The sequence below is a fragment of the Musa acuminata genome, chromosome BXJ3-8 (assembly GCF_036884655.1).
Source record: "Musa acuminata AAA Group cultivar baxijiao chromosome BXJ3-8, Cavendish_Baxijiao_AAA, whole genome shotgun sequence".
Taxonomy (NCBI): Eukaryota; Viridiplantae; Streptophyta; class Magnoliopsida; order Zingiberales; family Musaceae; genus Musa; species Musa acuminata.
The window spans coordinates 44,842,820-44,861,736 of record NC_088356.1 but is presented as its reverse complement, the minus strand read 5'-3'; the positions used below and the strand labels follow the sequence as shown (position 1 = coordinate 44,861,736).

The following is an 18,917-nucleotide window of genomic DNA, read 5'->3' as shown; positions in this document are numbered from 1 at the left end:
ATATTAAATAAGATGAAACTTTTTTTTTTGGCATGCATTATTATTAGTATTATTATTACTATTTTCTTTCTTTTTTTCCTTTGCCTATCATGATTATTAACCATATTTTCCTTATCACTTTCGAGTGATTTCATAAAAAAAAACCTACTCGATCTTTTTAGAATTTTTCGAGAGAAGTCTTCACATTTTGGATCTCTTAAACCCTTTATATTTGTAATACCTCCTACTTGACTCTATACTAATTTCCACCCATATTCTACAGATTGATCTATAAGATATACCATTAAGAAATATATTTTTTATAATATTTTTAAATAATCTAACACTATTTTGTTATCTCAACAAAAATACTATAATAGTTATATTGTTTATATCTTATGAGCTGATCCATTCAAGTGTTTGATGAAAGATCAAGTCAACGACATTATATGTATAAATAATTTACGAATGCACTAAATAGAAACTTTGAGAATTTTTGGAGAAAAGTTCCAAATCTTTTGGGTGAGACTTGCTTTTGAGTATATATTGACAAATAAAATAATTATAAAGAAAAAATATGTAAATATTGATGGATGGTTTTAGGCGAGACTTTTATTGGATATCTTTCTTTGGTGTGAAGTAGCTGACAATGAAACAGCTTGTTATGCATTTCGTGGAAGTCAAAATCCTCATCGGTTGACTTTCACCTTGTGAGGTCAAATTCCCACATCACCTCTCTCCCTCTTGGCTTATTACGCTTCACTCCGCCACCATTCGCCGTCCGAATGTACTCGATCAAGTTCACACCCAATCATATGACATCGGTCTTTGGACTAAACCCAAGTCAAACCCAAGAATCAATCCCCGTTGACTTTTAAGGTATAAGTTCAAACTCCTACAGCCGTCTCATGTCAAATTCACATGTCACCTCTCTCTCTCTCTTGGCTTATTACACTTCACGCCGCCACCATTCGCCGGCCAAATTTACTCGATCTAAGTTCACACCCAATCATACGACGTCGGTCTTTGGACTAAACGCAAGAACCAATCCCCGTTGACTTTGACGCAAAATGTCAAACTAGCACAGGCGTGGCTGCTCCCCCAATCGGAAACATAGATCCTCCCGCCACCACATCGTACCGCATTGCTTCGAGATTAGTCCCAAGTCAGCCCACAAAACTGATCGCCTCTACGAACCACGCACCCGCCATGGTTTCTGGTAGGACCCACGCGACTCCTTTGCTGTCTCCAATCATAAGTCAAGTACATGGCGGGTAATAAACCTGGAACTAATCAACGAAACAAAAAGAGACAGAGAGAGAGAGAGATCGCCGATGGCGAGAGGTGAGTCGACGAGGACGGAAACAGAATAGGGGACTCTTTCCGCTCTATCTCATCCCAATTCAACGCGCGGCAGAGGAAATAAGAAGAAGCGGAGGAGAGGAGGAAGAGAGGGAAGCGAGGAGAAGAGGGGGAAAGTAATTGGAGATACGTTCGCCGCTGGCTGAGGCTCCTTCGTCGTCGAATCCAGGCGGTGGCTCCCGCTGGTCGGAGCTTGCGGAGAGGTAAGCTCGAATCCCCTCCCACCCTGCTTCTTCTGCCTGCGCTGTCGTTCTCCGCTCGGATTGGCTTCTGTTTTCTGTTCGTCCTCTGCTCTGTCTACTTGTCTCGCTTTGATCCTCTCGCTAAGGCAATTGCGATCCGGTTCTCTCAACTATGGAATCTTCGATCGCGGACCGGGGATCAGATCGCCAATGTTTATTTCGTGGGGTTCCGTCGCGCAATGAGGAGATTCCCAAGCTGTCCTCTTCTGCGTGGGTTTTGATTCTGCTTGCTTCTCGCCTTCTTTAGGGTTTTCGATCTCTGTTTGAGAATTCTGGTCTCAAATTTGCATCTTCGCGGGTGCAGCTTCTTGATCTTGTGTTGCTCGAGGTGTTCTTCTTTGGAAGATAGGATTACCGCTAGCGTTGTTGCCGCCGTTGAGGTGGGAATAGTGCATAGCTCGCCTTCTCTGTAAGAGAAGGTGCAAACCCTAATCTTGCCCGAAACCTATAAAGATAATAAAAGGAGAAGCAGAAGGGTTTGTAGTCGTCTGATTTGGTGGTTAATTCTATGGCTACTGTTTGCTGATATAGATCGCCCCCACCAATGCTGCAGCGGCAACCATCGCTGCCACCGCCACTGACCCCGCCGGTGACAAAGCATTCTCGAATCGACCTCGGTGAGCTAAAGTCGCAGATAGCAAAGCAGCTCGACCAGGAGCAAGCGAACCGCTATTTCAGCTATCTGAATGGTCTGTTGTCACAGAAGTTGAGCAAGCATGAGTTCAACAAGTTCTGCATTATGACGCTCGGCCATGAGAATCTCCCTTTGCACAATCAGCTCATTCGTTCTATACTTCTCAATGCCTGTCAAGCCAAAGCTCAACTATCAGTCAATCATGGCAGGTTTGCACATAGGCCAACTGGGATTGTGTCGAAGAATTCCCCTGAATCAGATGATGGACTGGGTTTTTCACAAGCCCTGACATGTTCACACACTTGGTCCAATGGGGATATCTTGCCATGGTCAAACGACAAGTTTAGAGGTGGTAGTGATAATAACAGGATCAGAGACTGCCCCAGCCCCCTTGGACAGAATAGGAGGGTGGAGGTTGAAGCTGTTCTGGGTGAGAATGGTGATTTGAGCTCATGTTATTTGAAGAGATCAGTGCAGCAACAGCAGGGTGGCGTTCATGAGTTGCCAGCAAAGAGAGCAAGGATAGAGGAGCCTTCTCTGCTTGACCAGGGATCTGTACATTACAAGGTTCTTAAGGAAGTTGTTCCCCCGAAATGTGGGGAGAACATGGACCATAGGGGTGATTTGGACTCCTTCAGAGGTCCTCTTCAGGCTCCTCTCGGAAATCTTTTCTGTTCGGCAAACACCACGGGTGCAAGGAGGAGAATTCTGTCAGCGGTTACTGCTCTCACTGATAGTTTTTGTAGGAATTATGATTGCAGTGAACTGTGTGATACTGAGATATTGAAGAAACGAATGGAGAAAATGGCTCAATCACAGGGCTTGGAAGGAGTAACAATGGACTGTGCCAACTTGCTGAACAGTTGGTTGGATGCGTATCTGAAGCAGCTGGTTAAATTGTGCATTGAACTAGTAGGGGCAGGAACAGGACATGTGTTGACAAAACAGGCAGTTTCCAATCTTGTGCCTTATGCAAAGCCCATCAATGGTGTTTGGGCAAGAAATGACATCCAAGTGCAAGGTACCGTTGGGTCTTTGGAAGGCACACATGTGTTGAGTATGAAGGATTTTAGGAGAGCAATGGAACTAAACCCACAGCAACTTGGTGGAGATTGGTCATTACTTCTTGAGAAAATATGTGTTCATTCATTTGAGGAATAGGAAAAATCAAAATCTATTTTAAGGTTTGCAAAAGTCATAGCACCTGGATGGATCAACTTTTGAGGAAGACTACGTGGTACTGCAATGGCAGATTCAAGTTCCTCAGGAAAAAGATATGCTTTATCTGCTTCTTTCGGAGTTCAATAAGAATAATTCTATTAGATCCTTACATGGAACACCTCAAGAATAATTCTAAGGGGAAAAAAAAAGGAACTCTCTCTGTTCAGCTCATTTATTGTAGGTTACTGTCCCTGAAGAGGCATCTCCATCACAATATCACACCAGAGGTCTCGAGCTGCTATGTAATTGACATCATGGAAGACTCTGGAGGAAGTTTTGCAGGTATAATTTTTTTATGTATCTTATACAATCATCTTCCTCGGGTCTACAAATTGTGATCTATGTATTATCAATTAGTAAACTTTCTGCTCAGTTAGGAATATCATTCATTGATCTGTTTTATTTTAACATTCAAAATATATTCATTTGGTGCTACATATCTGGAATACTTTCTGTATGTTTGGGGCTCATTTTCCTTGTACATTTATTATTTGTGGTGCTCTTTTGCTGGGAGATGTCTTCCTGTAGTATTTCTTGAACATGAAGACAGTTTTCTTGTAGGAGCTTCTCCTTCTCTCTTCTATTGTATTTCAATCCTTGCGATTTTTCCATTTCAATGTGAAAATTTTGACATGTTACCAAACTAAGTTGCAATATAAAGTTTGACAAATTTGTTTCATGTTTTCTATCCTTATGGAATAATGTATAGTTAAGAAAAAATTTCTAGAATATTACTCTAAAGGAAGCATCTAAAATTACCCGTAGTAACAAATTTGATACAACAAAATTGTTTCCAAAGAGAGGCCTTCATAGAAACTGCAGTGAGCTTTTGTACAGTTTCACATGTTTATATACGTATATCCTTTAAATTTCCTTATTACTTAGCATAACAATTCATGAAGTTCAGTTCCTTGCCTCTGTTACCATCTGACTTGATATTTGAATTATTCGAAGCTTTCAACTTGCTTCTCTGTGTACCCAGTCCAACAAAAATTTGACCATGCTAAATCTTTTTTGTCATATCCAACAAGGATAGATAACTTATTGATTTTGGTAAATATAGCCAACAAGGTATGTTTTGTGGTATTATTCTTTGCTACATGCTTTATACACAGGAAAGACTGCCTCTCTACATGTATGTTTAGTGTTAGTCATTTTTCATGTTTAAGTGGTTTAAATGACAAACATTAACACAAACATTTTCATGGTAAGCTGCCAAGCCTGCTATTATTCCTTGGAAAATTAGCTAGAGAGAGAGCTTTAGAATTTAGATATGTTTATGTTAGACTTATGTACATGATCATGCATTACTTATGAAAAACTGCCCGTTGGGTGTCTAATGTTAGATATTTGTCATGTTTAAGTAGTTTCTAGTGGCAATTTTCTCAAGAATAACAACTGCTAAACTCTCTTTAGTTTAGCAGTTGTTATTCTTGAGAAAATTAGCTAGAGAGAAAGCTATAAAATTCTGGATATGTTCATGTTAGCCTTGTGTATGAGATCATACATCCTCACCCATAAATTTGAAGGAAAAAAGTCGTAATTGTCAAAGTCAATCATTGGTGCTCTTTAAGCAATTCTCTATTTTCTGAGTTTCTATATTTGCACATGTTTTACAAGTTCCAAGTTAAATATGGATATCATTAATTAGTAATTCAATGAAGGTCATTTTACTTCGATACATGTAAAACAAAAAGCATTAATAGAAGTTGGCTTTAAGTTACTAGATAAGTTCCATGGTAAGAAACTAGTTGATTGCCTATTTTCTTGATCATCAAGTAATTGCTACTCAAATTAGTCACCTTTTAAACCCATCAGAATTTGGTCACTGAATTTGTTGATATGATGATATAAGTTCTATATTGAATTTCTCACATTTATAGGATTATTCCTTGCTCGTGATCTTTTCATTACTGATGTGCATGATAGCTAACTATAGCGGATAAGTGGTGGTACAAAACCTTGGTGAGAAGCTTCTCAAAATAAAGAAAGTGTTTTTCTGTTATTGTTCTTGGGAGTTCAATCTCATCAATCCTGTGGTGCATATAAATTCTCTTGAATTCAGGTCCTTCGCTTGCAGGACCACTCAGGTTAGTTGGCTTTGTGTACTGCTCTCGTGTTCTAATGCTGGCACTTCATCTCTCTCAACAGGCACCTAACAACAGTGCAGCCTGAATTGGTAAGTTGAATCCTGTTCGATTGATAAGCAACAAGAAGCAAAAAAAAGGACACTGATTCATTTGATGCAGTTGATTTGTAGAATGAAGGAATCAAAAGTCAAGTTCGCTTCAGTATGCATTGAGAACAAAGATGCAGCCACTTATCCTCCCTCCACTGCTCGAGCATCCCCTAATCCACAGGTCAAAATTATGTTACTCCTGAACATGTTGAACACTGCAGTAGGTCACCAGATCTTGCTTTTCCATTAACTTCATTGTTTGAAGCATGCTATCATATAGAATGAGCCCACCTTGTTTAGACTGTATGACAAGGAATTAGATCACTTCCAGTTGCACATCTATGGAAACCATGTAGCTGCAATTTGTCTCACTAATTTTAGCACATTCTACCACTATGATATCAACCCCTGATGAAAGATTGTAATATAGTATATACATCAGCAATTAAACCCTTGGAGAAAACTATACACCACCAGCTAGGTCATATGATAAAAATGGGATAATCTCACAGTGGAGTATGTCCAGTAGGTTTTTTTAGTGAGAAACTGATAAACAAGCCAAATCTATTCATCACAACTTGAACAAGAAACTCGAGTTGATTCTGTGTGAGCTGATCCTGGGGCAAACATTTTTCTGAACAAGAACTTGATGCATAAAATGTCAAATGAAATCCTTGCACACGGAATGCATCCTTTTTATCAGGTCTTATCTGTTATCAATGACAATATGATACCCATCATGCTGTTTCCACATACTGTCCATATTAGATGAGACCATATATTTCAAGAATTTGATTCTTAACAATAACATTTGCAGTCAATATTCATGTAAATGCAATCAAACATTTGATTATATGCTACATTGAAAAATGACTTTAAGGATCCATTCAAGACTAACAACACAGTTCACGAAGTATGTTACCGTCGGAAAACTAGGGTGCCATAAACAAAATTCAACCTTCTTTTAGCAGATACTTTTGAACATGTGAAATCCATATGTTCCTACTTCGTGCAAAGGGATGAAGTAGTGATTTTTCATTTTCTCAGACATATATTAGCTGCGGACAACTAAGACTCGACAAGATAAAAACATGAGCATTACTTCTGCTCCGTTGTGGTGTTTCCATGGCCAACCAAGAAACGTACCACGACACAAGTGATGTTGTCAGCGCTTCCTCTTTGATAAGCTTCGTGCAACAGTCTCTTTGCCGCTTGTTCTGGGTCCTCTATGGACTGTATCATGGCCACAGCCTCCTGAGAATTTTCAGTGAGAAACAAAAGAGATGTAACTGAACAAGCTAAATATTTCATGGATCTGTGTATAATAAATCAGGTCAAATACCTCATTTGTAACAACATCCCACAATCCATCACTTGCAAGTATAAGAAACTCCAGAGAATGATCAACGACTTCCTCCTGTGTTTACAGTTTAAAGTAACTAAAAGTTTTGAATATTACAGGAAAAGAGCCTCTAACCTTTTCATAAACATATAAAATTATGATATCAATATACTGATTGTATACTGTAGATTTGGCATCCATGCCTGTATTTCTGGATCTGCAACAACAAACTGCTTCAAGAGCCTATCGCCAAACGCACGTGACACAGCAAGAACACCACCAACACGCCATGTCCCTGCGGTCATAAAATTTCGCTAGGTTTGAAATATTAAAGGAACAACAAATTTTGTAGAGAAGAGAAGAAGTACCAGCCCACATAACAAAGCCTCCGGCATCTTCAATCCGCCGTCTTTCATCTGTTTGATCTGGTTTGTGATCCTTTGAGACAGCAAAAGCTACAAAAAATAACAAACTACTACATATGTAAGTTTAAAAACTCAAAATAAGCTTGGTGACTAATCTCAAGAACGACAATTTGTAAAATGACTGATATTTACAACAAAGATTTGGTAAGTCAATAATGCAAATCGTTCTAAGAAGTATTAAATAGTGCACAGAACATCCATCCAAAACACACCATGAAGCATGGACACCAAGATGAGATAACAACATATTACAGACATGACAACATGACAAATCTTACAAAAGATATGGCATGGCATTTTATACTTGTATATTTTCTATATATTATTATATTTTTTTACTTTTGTGCAATATGAACAATTTATGATCATCATATAAAATTTATACAAAGCATAATAACCATACATGCAAGTAGCAAAATTCAAAGAGATAGTAAAATACATCAAACAAATATATAGAACATTAAGGAATATGTTGACAATCGAATCTACATGTTAATGATAATAGTTGACATGTCTTGAAGCCTCATATAGATGATATAAACATCCTACATATATTCAATACATTAACAGAAAGAAGTTAATAATACAAGGGTGCTAATCGACACATGCTGCAGGAATCAAACAAGTATCAGTATCTGATAAACAACTATACAGACATCAAAAGCATTTTTGAAGTGTCTGAATTCATAGAAAACAAACCCGTTAGATATCTATGCACATTGGATTAGCACCCTAGCAACGAACTGATATAGAAGCACATCATACTTCTGGGGCTTACCCTTCCCTCCCCTAGATATAACAGCCCTAGAATCCCCGACATTTGCAACTAGCAAACGATCGCCCACAAGGATGGCGGTTGAAGCTGTTGAGCCAGCATCACGATTTTGACTAATCTCAGATTTCAGAAACTCTGAGTCAGTATGTCTGTATGTATCAGCTGCAAGATTAGAGAATTGATCAATGACTTGATAGACTTTTGTGTCGACAGAAAATCGTGATTCACAGACAATGAAATAGTAAAGTAGGAAACACCTATAGCTGACTTCGTATCGCTGATAAACTTGGGGTGTCTAATCAAATTGCTGAAGAGGTGCTCCTTGACGTACTCTGCTGCTCGAGCACCACCATGACCTGAGTATATACTTATAATTAGGTTAATTATATATGACATGCCTTCCAATTAAAGAGACTTAGGAAGTTAAAAAAAGTATGTGAAATTACTTGACTACAACACAGTTGACAATCTCTGCCCAATATTGGGTTAAAGAGTTGCTAAACCTATGGAAAACATAATCCAAGATATATATGATCAAACATCCTATAACTAACAGGGAAAAAATCCCACCATCAAAAACTCCAAACAACCCGACAATTTCTCCATCGACGCCATCGATTCTTGTCTCATAAAAGTCTTCCATTGAAGATCTTTTCCCAGGAGAGCTTGCATACCCATAACTGAACTTCCGATTCTGACTGCGGTGAAGACAACAAGTGTTATTACAAATATTTGTTGAATTGTTAACGTACACAATGGTCTTGCATGTAAATTATGCTCAACAGCAGAGACGAGCATAGTGTCTTACCGAATTTTCTTCATTTGCTTCATGCCTAGATTTACAAAAATATGGGGAAGAAAACACAATTATCCTGTAAGAATTGCTTAAGATTTTCTGAACATACATCTTATTCATGTGAACCAGTCATAGACTAACTTGCTAAGGGATAAGCTAATCAATTTGTTTATGAAATACCAAATCATCATTTATACTACAAACCATAGTTCATTTTACCGGTCCATACCAACCGGCCATCGATATGGTACATACCAAATCATATCAATGTACCGACACACAATATGACAGGACATATCAATAAATCCATATGTACTGCCATATCGATCATATGTACTGTCATATCGATCTTTTGTTGGACTGATACATATCACCCATACGACGATATACTATGGTACGGCGAACATTGCTACAAACTTTGTGTAAGGTTCTCCAAAAAGAAGATGACTTGATACTTCATGAATCTTCTGTAATAAGTCACTGATCATATCTATGTTAGCTAGCTTCAAAAATCCTAAATGACAAGCTCAGGACGAGCATAAAAAACACTGCACAACATTAACTATTGCTCTGTCAAGATCACCCACACATAGAAAGCTGAAAATTAACAGATACAACATAAAGAAATGATTTTTGTGAATGGAAATGAGAAAAAAGAGCGACCTGAGTCCTCCACCGCTAACTGGAGAGCTATCTGCTAGATGCCCACTCATGGAGTTCATATAACCCATCCTTATTCGACTCTTTTACGAGCTCCACTAGTAGGAAGAATTGAATTCAGAAGGAACGACAAAGAGAAGCTGATCTGATCCGCCAATCGGGGAACTAAACCACGTCATAAATCTGCACATCCTTCACGAACGAAGCCGTAACCAAAATCTAACCCCAGTCACCACCTGTAGATCCCGACAAAGAACCTCTAAATGAGAGATTGGAGGAAAAGTGAAAGGAAAGAACAAACCCTAACGACTTGAGAAAGAGAGAGGGAGGGTAAGGAGAGAGAGGACGAGAGACGATGGCGGAGGCGAAACCAACGCCGGGTTTCGTGGTTCACCTTCTGGTCGTGGGAGAAAGACGAAGCTGACAAGAAGGTGGAGAAACGAGAAATAATCATAATAATAATTTAAATTAAATGAAGTTATCCATAGAATTCAATTTTACGACTTATAAAGATTTAATTGACTCCAGTTTGGTTAATCCCGTCCAACCGCACCTGCTACTGGCAATTGTAATTTCTGCATCAAAACCGTCGAAAGATGTAGAACGTCTGAGATCTAACCACGTGTATGTAACCTGACCGTTAAATGACGATTTGATGATTATATAAACCGCAGTGCTTGGACAAGATCCCAAACTACTACGTGGCGCAAAAGAGGACGACTTTGATTTGGTCGTCGAAAATGGTCTAAGGAAAAGGCAAAAGACCCCATAAATATTAGATATACCCTAATGGCATAATGGTGAAAATACTGCTTGGTGGTTTTTGTGGGTCCCATTACGAGGCCAACAAAAGGTCAGGTGGATGACGGGGTGTGACATCCGGGTTAATATGGCCACCGCCTCAGAGCCAAGCGTCGGTATTCTTAGGGTGCAAGCGAGCTGAGGGGAGCCGCTCTGTTCGAGGGTTCGGCGATGGCGCAGACCTCATCCGGGCCGTGGATTCTGGAAGCCGCTCCCTTCTTCGTGGTCGTCCTCATGGTCGCGCATGTTTCCGCTTTGGTACGATAATCGACCGTCCTCTCCTCTCGCTGGATTCATTGCACTTTCGTTGTGCACTGGATGCGGGAGATTGATCCGCCCCTTGTGTGCCTTGTTTCTAGGTTTATTGGATCTACAGGCTGGCCTCCGATAGACCACCCCCCCGGACTAAGACGCAGTAGGAAGGATCTTCTCATCTCTTTGAACGATTGCATCGCCCCTAAAGGTTCCTTCTTTTCCTTAAAAAAGTGACCTTTTTTTTGCAGATATTGGATGTTCATAACATCGATCTTTCAGCTTGTGAAGAGATGTTTTATCTTTACTTGCTAGTCGGAGATGTTTCTGCTTTATGCTGCGCGTTTGATTAACCTAATGTATTGCATAGTTATTGGTTAAGGTTTCTTTGCAATGTAGACATCTGCATATGGTCTTAGTAGTACTACGATGGGTATGTGTGTGACTTGCCCTTTGAGTTATAGTTCTTGAATGTTGTTACTTGTAGACATGTATTTTGTTCGGTAATCAAATGCTTGTTTCCATGTGTATGTGGCATACAACTTATTTTTTAGCACAATTGACAGTAGCAGGAAGCATCATCTCCTTCGAATGTGATAACACGCACATACCACTCACTAAAGCGCATTTATTAATGTTAGCTAACAAATAATTGTCTGATGTCATCACTCTGCTCATCAGATTCGACAACAACTAGTCTGGACCTCATATCTTCCTTGATCGCATCAAATATTGTGTAATTGTTGATCACTTTTCTCGGCACCCTTTAATATTTTCTGGCCACACATGATAATTTGCAGCAGCAAAGACTGCTTTACTGAGAATTTGAATTCAAAAGATTTGTTTAGATTCTTCTGAATTTGTCGATCTTTCATTTGAATGATGATCTTCCCTATTAGCCTTGTGGTTGTGAAGGACCTTTGTCTAGAGACTTCATGTATATTCATGACTGTAAAATAGATGCTCTATTTTCAAGATGCATTATGACAGCAGACACAAACTGGATTTTGAAATATTACCATTTTTATCAGAATTTACTTGGTCCAAATAAGTTTTTGTGGCTACAACAGAAAGAGAATGTGTCTTGCCACATCCTTTTTCCCCAAGCAATACTAAACCAAGCCACTATTACATCATGTTGCATGCAATGTTTCTGGCCTTTTAGATACCTAAGAAGTAGTATCATCCTGCTTTCCATTGGTATCCCTCTGATGTGTCTCATCTCATATTTGCTGATTCTGTTCATGAAGAAGTAGGGTAAACAAAGTATCGTCTGTTACTTTTGCATCAATCAGATTATCGGAATCTGCCACAATCTCTATCTCCTAAATAAAGGCCCTCCTGGAGGCCACTCATCAAATCAGAAAAAGACATTATTCTCATTACTAATCCAAGTCCAAACTAGTCCAGAGATATTCATTAGCTTTTGCCAAACCAGCTGTAGCCTTAGGTATCTGATGCTCCTCATAGAACCTACTTTGGATTTCATGTCAAGTACGTATTACAGCTTTACTAAAGATCGCTCATACGTTCTTGATACATTCACTTCTTTTCCAGAAGGCCAAAATTTTCAGAGCAAGTCTACTCTCTTTGTTCCCCTTATAATCTTATTATGAGCAATTAAGTCCGATAATATTTATATCAAGTCACCATCAATTCTATGACGTGAAAAACCATCTGATGGTACCTAAAAAATGTTATTGAAGATAGCTTTGACTTTTGAGTTAACTTTGTATGTAGTGGGTGATGTGAATCAATAATTTAAAGTCAGTTATATGTTCAGTAATAACTACAGGGAGAAACCCTTTGAGGTCCTGTGAGAGATGTTTAAGATGTCTAGTTCCGAAGATTGTTGTCGGAGAAACTGAAGAGCTATGTTCTTAAATCTTTGAACATCATCAGTTGATGTGTGAATGATGTTGGTTTTTGCCATCTTTATATTCTACTGTTTTTAATTGATATGTTTTGAGCGCAGATAAATGCAATTCTCTTGTAATTTTTGTCCCGTTTTAGATTGTCTGTTAACTCCTTATCTTGTTTTGTTGTCCACAGGCTTGAGACATAATGGTGATATGAGGCTGAATACAGAGAGGTCCTTTCTTTGACACCATGCAACTCAAATAAAGAAAGCTACTGCAGCTTTCCTATGCAAAAGATTGTCTTCACTCTTTTGAAGTGCCTTTTCCTGTGTAACAATTAATTTTGCTCTCTGAGTGGATAAAGCAAATATTCAAACTGTCACAGAATGATTGTCTAGTAGGTTTAGTGTGTAATTTCATAGCAAACAGAGTTTGTTTAGCATCATCAGATCTTTAAGTTATTATAGCAAAGATATTCTCTTAGCAGACTATTCGATCGGTCGAGTAATTCTAGAAAGAATATACATGGGTTGTCCCCACTTTCTTGTTTTGTTTTTGCCAGTTATCATAGGTTATGATTCCTGTTTTTATCAGGTGGTTAAATGGTAGATGGTACTTGTTTGAAGAAGGATCAAAACCAGGACCATAAATAAGCCAACTGAGTTTGTTTGAGCAGTAGATAGCCACTAAATCCCCCCATGAGCTATCATGTCTTTTAAGTGTCTCTGGTTTCTTCATAGTCTCTACTTTTAGAGATTTGTACTAACCTAAGATGGTGATGTTTTCTGATCAAGGTTAAAGGGAAACTGCATTGGCATTCAGGGAGAAGGTTGGCACCAACTCAAGGAATCAGGTTGAAGTAGTCTCTTCTTCCAGACTTCTTATATGGGACCTAACTTCTCCATGTATAAGTTGGGCTACAAGCACTTGCAAATAAACAATAAAAGTGGGAGAAGTCTATTCTTACATAGACAAATTCAACTGTCAGACATACAAATGTAGTCTTGAAGCTATGTACAGTTATACAACTAAATTCTAAGTGTTATACATTATATTCTTCTAATGTTCTGAGAAAATTGCCTTCAATTTCAGAGCAGTTGATGTCCACAATTTTAGGTTGACTTATAAGACTGTGATAGGTGTATAATTATTAACTTGGGTTTAAGTAGGCCAATGGTTCAAATTAATGAGTGAGCTAGCTTATCAAGTTGGATCATTACACTCTATAAGTTACTAAGTCTCTTTAATCATGGACATTCTTAATTAAAAAAATATATATCTAACATATAAATATTTGAAATCATGTCATAGTTGGCTTGATATCTACTTGATAAGTCAAGCTGAGTGGACCTTGTTGATTGTCACAACAGTGCTAATCGTTATGCCGAAATGTTTCGACAAACCCTTACTCTTATCTTCGGGAGGAAAAAAAAACTATCTTTTCTATACCATGAAATCACTTCGATACTCAAGTTAGTAAAAAATCCGAATTGATAGAAATATTATGAATTGACTATGAATTGACTATTATGAATTGACTATCCTCCTTGTGTCCAGTTGATTTGCCCCTTTGCTATATGTCAATGCAACAAAAGCAATCAGAACAAGAAGCATTGCATGTAAACTGAGAAAAGGAAACAAACAGTACTACCCCTTATTGAAACGACAAGCAACTTCTTTCAGACTAACATTATCATATGCACCCAAACTCTAAAATTCACTACAGCCAGTGGTGTTGTAAACATAAATTTTAGGCAATTGATTTGATCATGGATGACCAGAATGAAGGAAGTATATAATTGATGGAAGAGTCTAATATGTGAATGTGACAGTCTTACCTACTCTCCTTGATCACACTGATACGGTTTGCACCCTCATTTCGTGTCTAATACTAAACTTGAGAACAATCTTAATGAGTGCATTTCTCACTATCCTATCAAACATCTTAACCACAAGAAAGATGACATTTTCCTGAGAGCAGCCAATTCAAACAGGCAGCTACTTGGTATCAGTCTGATGATTTCATCTCTCCTGTATAGCTTTTAAAATGCATTCAGAGAGAGAAAATAACATGTAAATGATCTACCATGGACTATGGTTCACTTGGGGCTATCTCAACTCAACTTTATTCTTCTCAACCCTAACATGTAGTTGTTCTAAACATGTCGATAACCATCATCGATCGCGTACTCTCAACTTCTCAAAGTAGCATCAACAAGTTGTGTAATAAGACCAGGATCAATCTTCTAACAGTTGGAAGTGCTATAAATTATGATTGAAATGTCTTAGTAATTAATGATCAATGGAGTTTAGATTTCACTTCAGAGATAAGATTAGTTGTGCTTTGTTTCTTGCATACTACCACCAAGAACTCCAAGAAGTGGAACTAAAGAACATGAGGTACTTGTGTGTTGGGCATGACAAGTTGGTAATCCAACTCAAGAACATGAGGAAGCGGATTACTTCTTAATGAGCATCTTATTTAAAGTGTTTGGCAAGCAAATATGAAAGTGAGGACATCATGCAAACATGATCCATATCTGATGTCGGCAACATATTCTGGGGATAACATCACATTTCCAATGAGTCATTCAACGATGACACTAATCAACATCACCATTTGCTTGATGTGTTGGTTTCTCTAATATGGATTTCAACTCGAGTGACTCAAAACTATCAATCAAGAGAACAGTACAAGGAGTGACAAATGATTCATGAAGGATTGCATCTCTGTACACAAACAAAAATCCATATCTACACGATAGATGCAACCTACCTAATCTTGGAAATGGATTTGGTGTTTGCCCATTGTTGTGAAGCCACTCTATCATGCCATGCACATCAATCAAACTCAACGTATGATCATAAACCCTTTTAGGTATGCAAATGACAAAGACACAACTACAGAGTCAAGGAGATGAGGAGGAGCTGAACACAGATTACAGTAGAATTTGACTCGAGAAAGATCACGAGGACAGCTCAAGATCTGCATGTCATGAAGTGCTTGATAAGTAACCAGCAGAAAGGTACGTGTGTCCAGCACTGACATCTTAGCAAAGTGTGTTGCTCACTATCATCTCTCCATGACACCAAGAACACAAGCTGCCAAGAGAAAACAACTTCTGTTTCTAGAGCAAGTAGTCATCTTAGGTACAGATTCAAGACAAAGCAGACTTACTTGTGTGTTCGACCCCATACATCACATAAAATGATAAGACTGGGAGAATGTTTTTTTCTTCTTCGTGATCACAAAACCGAAGATTTTGTTTGAAGCATACACACATATAGGAGTAATCAACAATATTAACTCATCCCCTCCATGACAAGGAGAACTAAACCATGAGTTCCTCACTTTCAAGTGACACAAAGCTAAACACCCTTTCATGCACCATTAAATGATGTTGACGTCAACTGGAGTGTCTTCCGATACCACCAAAGGATGCGGTTCAGATTCACATACAAAGAACACACGAAGAACAAAGCACTGACAATTAATGGCCATGGAAATGGAACCGATGGAGAGCATAAAAGACGCTTAATGGCATTCTGCATCACTGTTGTTGTTTTGGGCGGGGTGGGGGAATAGTCAACGGGGTTGTGCGTGCATGGGGAGACCCCGTCCCGGCTGGCCCGCCTGCCCTACCGCTCCCTCGGTCAAACGTGACGTAAGGTGGGCCCGACTAACGTGGCATTGTTCCATGAGTGGTGACTTTCCGAGCTGGATAATCCTTTATGGATTTTAAGGTTTCCTATATCGTCCAATTTTATTTTCATTGAAAAATCGGTGACTATATTTTTTATTCTAATAATACTAAATATAATATGATTTTTTTTTACTTTTTATAATAAAAAATCAAATATCCTTTAAAAAAATCTTTGAGTGCATTTTACTATTTTTAAATCTTAATTAAATAGTCCAATTAATAAATCTTTAAGGGTATTTTTTTTGTGTGTTGACTAAATCTTTGCCGGAGGAGCCACTCCTCCTTCTAGTGGATGAATCAAACATGGATGGAGGAAGTAGTAAAATCGAAGAGGTGTTCGATTGATCGTAACCCATATGGTTTTTTGTGTTGACATGCTTCGGCAGCTTGTAAGAGAAGACGCTTAGTTGGTAAGAGCTTCACCAACACAACCCCTCCACCCTAAAGCTTAAATCTGAGGCTGCGAGAGAAGATACTTCGGCTCGTTTGGTGGATGACACTTGGAGGAGCTGCCGTCCTCCTCCTCGTTTTAGGTATACAGCTTGCATCGGAGGTACGCAAATTGATCGAGTGATGTGTATCGGAGGAAGCCAGCTATGTTATTTGGTTGTTTGATCATGTATCTTTCCGCTTCCAGTGTGTTGATCTGTTAAATCTTCCGTATGGAAGAAGGCAAAGAGGAAGATCGACTGCCGCCGGGGTTCAGGTTCCATCCCACTGACGAGGAGCTCATCGCACACTACCTCACCAACAAGATGACTGAGCCAAACTTCGGTGCGAGAGCAATCGCGGAGGTGGACATCAACAAGTGCGAGCCTTGGGATCTCCCAGGTAAAGGAAGCCCAAAGACCGAGTTGGTGACTGGGTAGAGATGAAGTGTTGGTAACCCGGCATGGTGTCATCAGGGAGAGCGAAGATGGGAGAAAAGGAGTGGTACTTCTTCACCTTGCGCGACCTCAAGTACCCGACCGGCGTCCGTACCAATCGTGCCACGGAAGCCGGGTACTGGAAGACCACCGGGAAGGACAAGGAGATCTTTAGCAGCAGCAACAGCAGCACGTCGGAGCTGGTGGGACTGAAGAAGACGCTGGTGTTCTACAAAGGGCGAGCTCCGAGAGGGGAGAAGTCCAACTGGGTCATGCACGAATACCGCATCCACTCCAAATCTCCCTTCGGGGGCAACAACAAGGTACGTGATTCTACTGCATGGCTAGGTTTTGCACCCATGGGGTACTGCGACCGTGATCTTGCGCTTACCACAGGATGAATGGGTCGTCTGCCGTGTGTTCATGAAGAGCTCCGGTGGAAAGAGGTACCCGTCTCACCAGCCGCGAGCCACCACCAACACCATGATGCATTCCTTGATCCAGAACGACCTTTTCCACCTCGGTGCAGCTCGGAGCTACCTGTCCAACGCGGAGCTGATGGAACTCTCGAGGTTCGCCAGAGGCGGCCATGGAGCAAACCTGCCGATCCAGCCGCAGCTCAACTTCCATGGAGGCGGCTTCCCTCTTGCAGGTCTAAACCTAAACCTGGTGGCCCCAACACCGGCGCCGCAGGGGGTGGCTGAGCTGCCTTCGTCGGTGTTGGCCAACGGTGTTATGGGAGGAGCGGATGGAGGATTTGGCACTGACGTGAGCTCCATGATCACTGGGCTACACAATGTGGATTCCTGTGTGGAGCTAATCGATGAGGGCTACTGGCCTTCTTACTAAGAGAGAGAGGGAGAGAAGCTATAGACACTAAGTTTAAGCTACTTCTCTAGATCTGTACCATTGGATGTCTTGTTGGAGTTTCTTGTAAGGTCTTGTGTTCTTCCTCCACACTTCTCCATTTGTGTTTCTTTACAGCAACTATACTTACAGTAATCAAATAGATGTTTCTTGTTTGTGAAGATGAGTCGAAGAAAGGGCATGGTGGTGATGCTGATTTCATGAGCACTTGCAGCAAACTCCTCTAAATTACATGTCTTTAAGCTACTTTTAGGCAACAATATATTGTGGATGTTCTTGAAATATTACAAAACATAAAATGTGAATATATTTATCATATCTTGTTGTCAGAATTCATAGTCTTTTCACCTTCACATCTATGATAATCCACATTAGGCATATTCATGAGGTCTCTTTTGATTGCCCTTTTATTATCATGTGATCACCTTCATGTCCTCAATAGAAGATGTATGTTTCCCTTACTCTTTGTGCTATGATGAAGACTCTGTAGGTTGTCAACAATGTTCTCTTAGCAGCAATTGATGGATAAAAGGAGACTGATTGCCGAAGTAAACATCATTTATTTTGCTGGAACATTAAACAACTTCCATTTCCTCAGGGAAAAAAATTCTACTTAATTTGTGTTTGCTGAGTTAAAATCTTCTGCAAATATAATTTTAGATAGATTGTTCCATCCTCCATCTCCAAAGAAGTTGTCTCCTTTTGGCAGAAAGAAGCAAACAAAAGATATATAGGCAGTGCAGACAACACTGATCTACCTGATGCTAATCAGAGGAAGGGTTGGCTTGTTATCTCTGATCACCTCTCCAATCATCTTTCTTAGGTCACCCTAGCTAACATGGCACACTTAGATAATGATCACTGTTTTCGATCAATCGGAACTGGACACACGGAGTGTCGTAGGAAAGAAAACGATAGAACAAGTTAGTGAGGCTTGCCATGTCGGCATAGAT

General features: G+C 39.6%; 3 protein-coding genes across 10 annotated transcripts; 2 read left to right on the top strand and 1 right to left on the bottom strand.

The window, feature by feature from the left end:
• The first annotated feature begins 1,323 nt into the window (after positions 1–1,323).
• LOC135645993 (uncharacterized) lies at positions 1,324–6,973 on the top strand. 7 transcript variants are annotated; one of them, XM_065165021.1, is made up of 5 exons: positions 1,324–1,544; positions 2,137–3,720; positions 5,322–5,617; positions 5,688–5,798; positions 6,665–6,973. In XM_065165021.1, the coding sequence occupies exon 2, from the start codon at positions 2,323–2,325 to the stop codon at positions 3,376–3,378; it is 1,056 nt and encodes a 351-aa protein (XP_065021093.1). In that variant the 5' UTR covers positions 1,324–1,544; positions 2,137–2,322; the 3' UTR covers positions 3,379–3,720; positions 5,322–5,617; positions 5,688–5,798; positions 6,665–6,973. The 7 variants fall into 7 exon arrangements, with proteins under 7 accessions (XP_065021093.1, XP_065021090.1, XP_065021087.1 ...); XM_065165018.1 differs by having other exon boundaries at positions 2,115–3,720; XM_065165015.1 differs by having other exon boundaries at positions 1,888–3,720.
• On the bottom strand, positions 6,561–10,072 carry LOC135645994 (probable protein phosphatase 2C 59). The gene is made up of 9 exons (XM_065165022.1): positions 10,010–10,072; positions 9,619–9,851; positions 8,730–8,857; positions 8,417–8,515; positions 8,163–8,321; positions 7,328–7,414; positions 7,163–7,254; positions 6,960–7,034; positions 6,561–6,871 (listed from the first exon to the last, which is right to left on the bottom strand). Exons 2-9 carry the CDS (start codon positions 9,684–9,686, stop codon positions 6,716–6,718), a joined length of 864 nt encoding a protein of 287 aa, XP_065021094.1. The 5' UTR covers positions 9,687–9,851; positions 10,010–10,072; the 3' UTR covers positions 6,561–6,715.
• A 6,557-nt stretch (positions 10,073–16,629) lies between these two features.
• LOC135644855 (protein CUP-SHAPED COTYLEDON 2-like) lies at positions 16,630–18,125 on the top strand. Of its 2 annotated transcripts, XM_065162782.1 has the most exons (5): positions 16,630–16,784; positions 16,869–17,062; positions 17,137–17,420; positions 17,494–17,543; positions 17,627–17,944. In XM_065162782.1, the coding sequence occupies exons 2-5, from the start codon at positions 16,894–16,896 to the stop codon at positions 17,799–17,801; spliced, it is 678 nt and encodes a 225-aa protein (XP_065018854.1). In that variant the 5' UTR covers positions 16,630–16,784; positions 16,869–16,893; the 3' UTR covers positions 17,802–17,944. The 2 variants fall into 2 exon arrangements, with proteins under 2 accessions (XP_065018854.1, XP_065018853.1); XM_065162781.1 differs by having other exon boundaries at positions 17,494–18,125.
• The last annotated feature ends 792 nt before the right edge of the window (positions 18,126–18,917 follow it).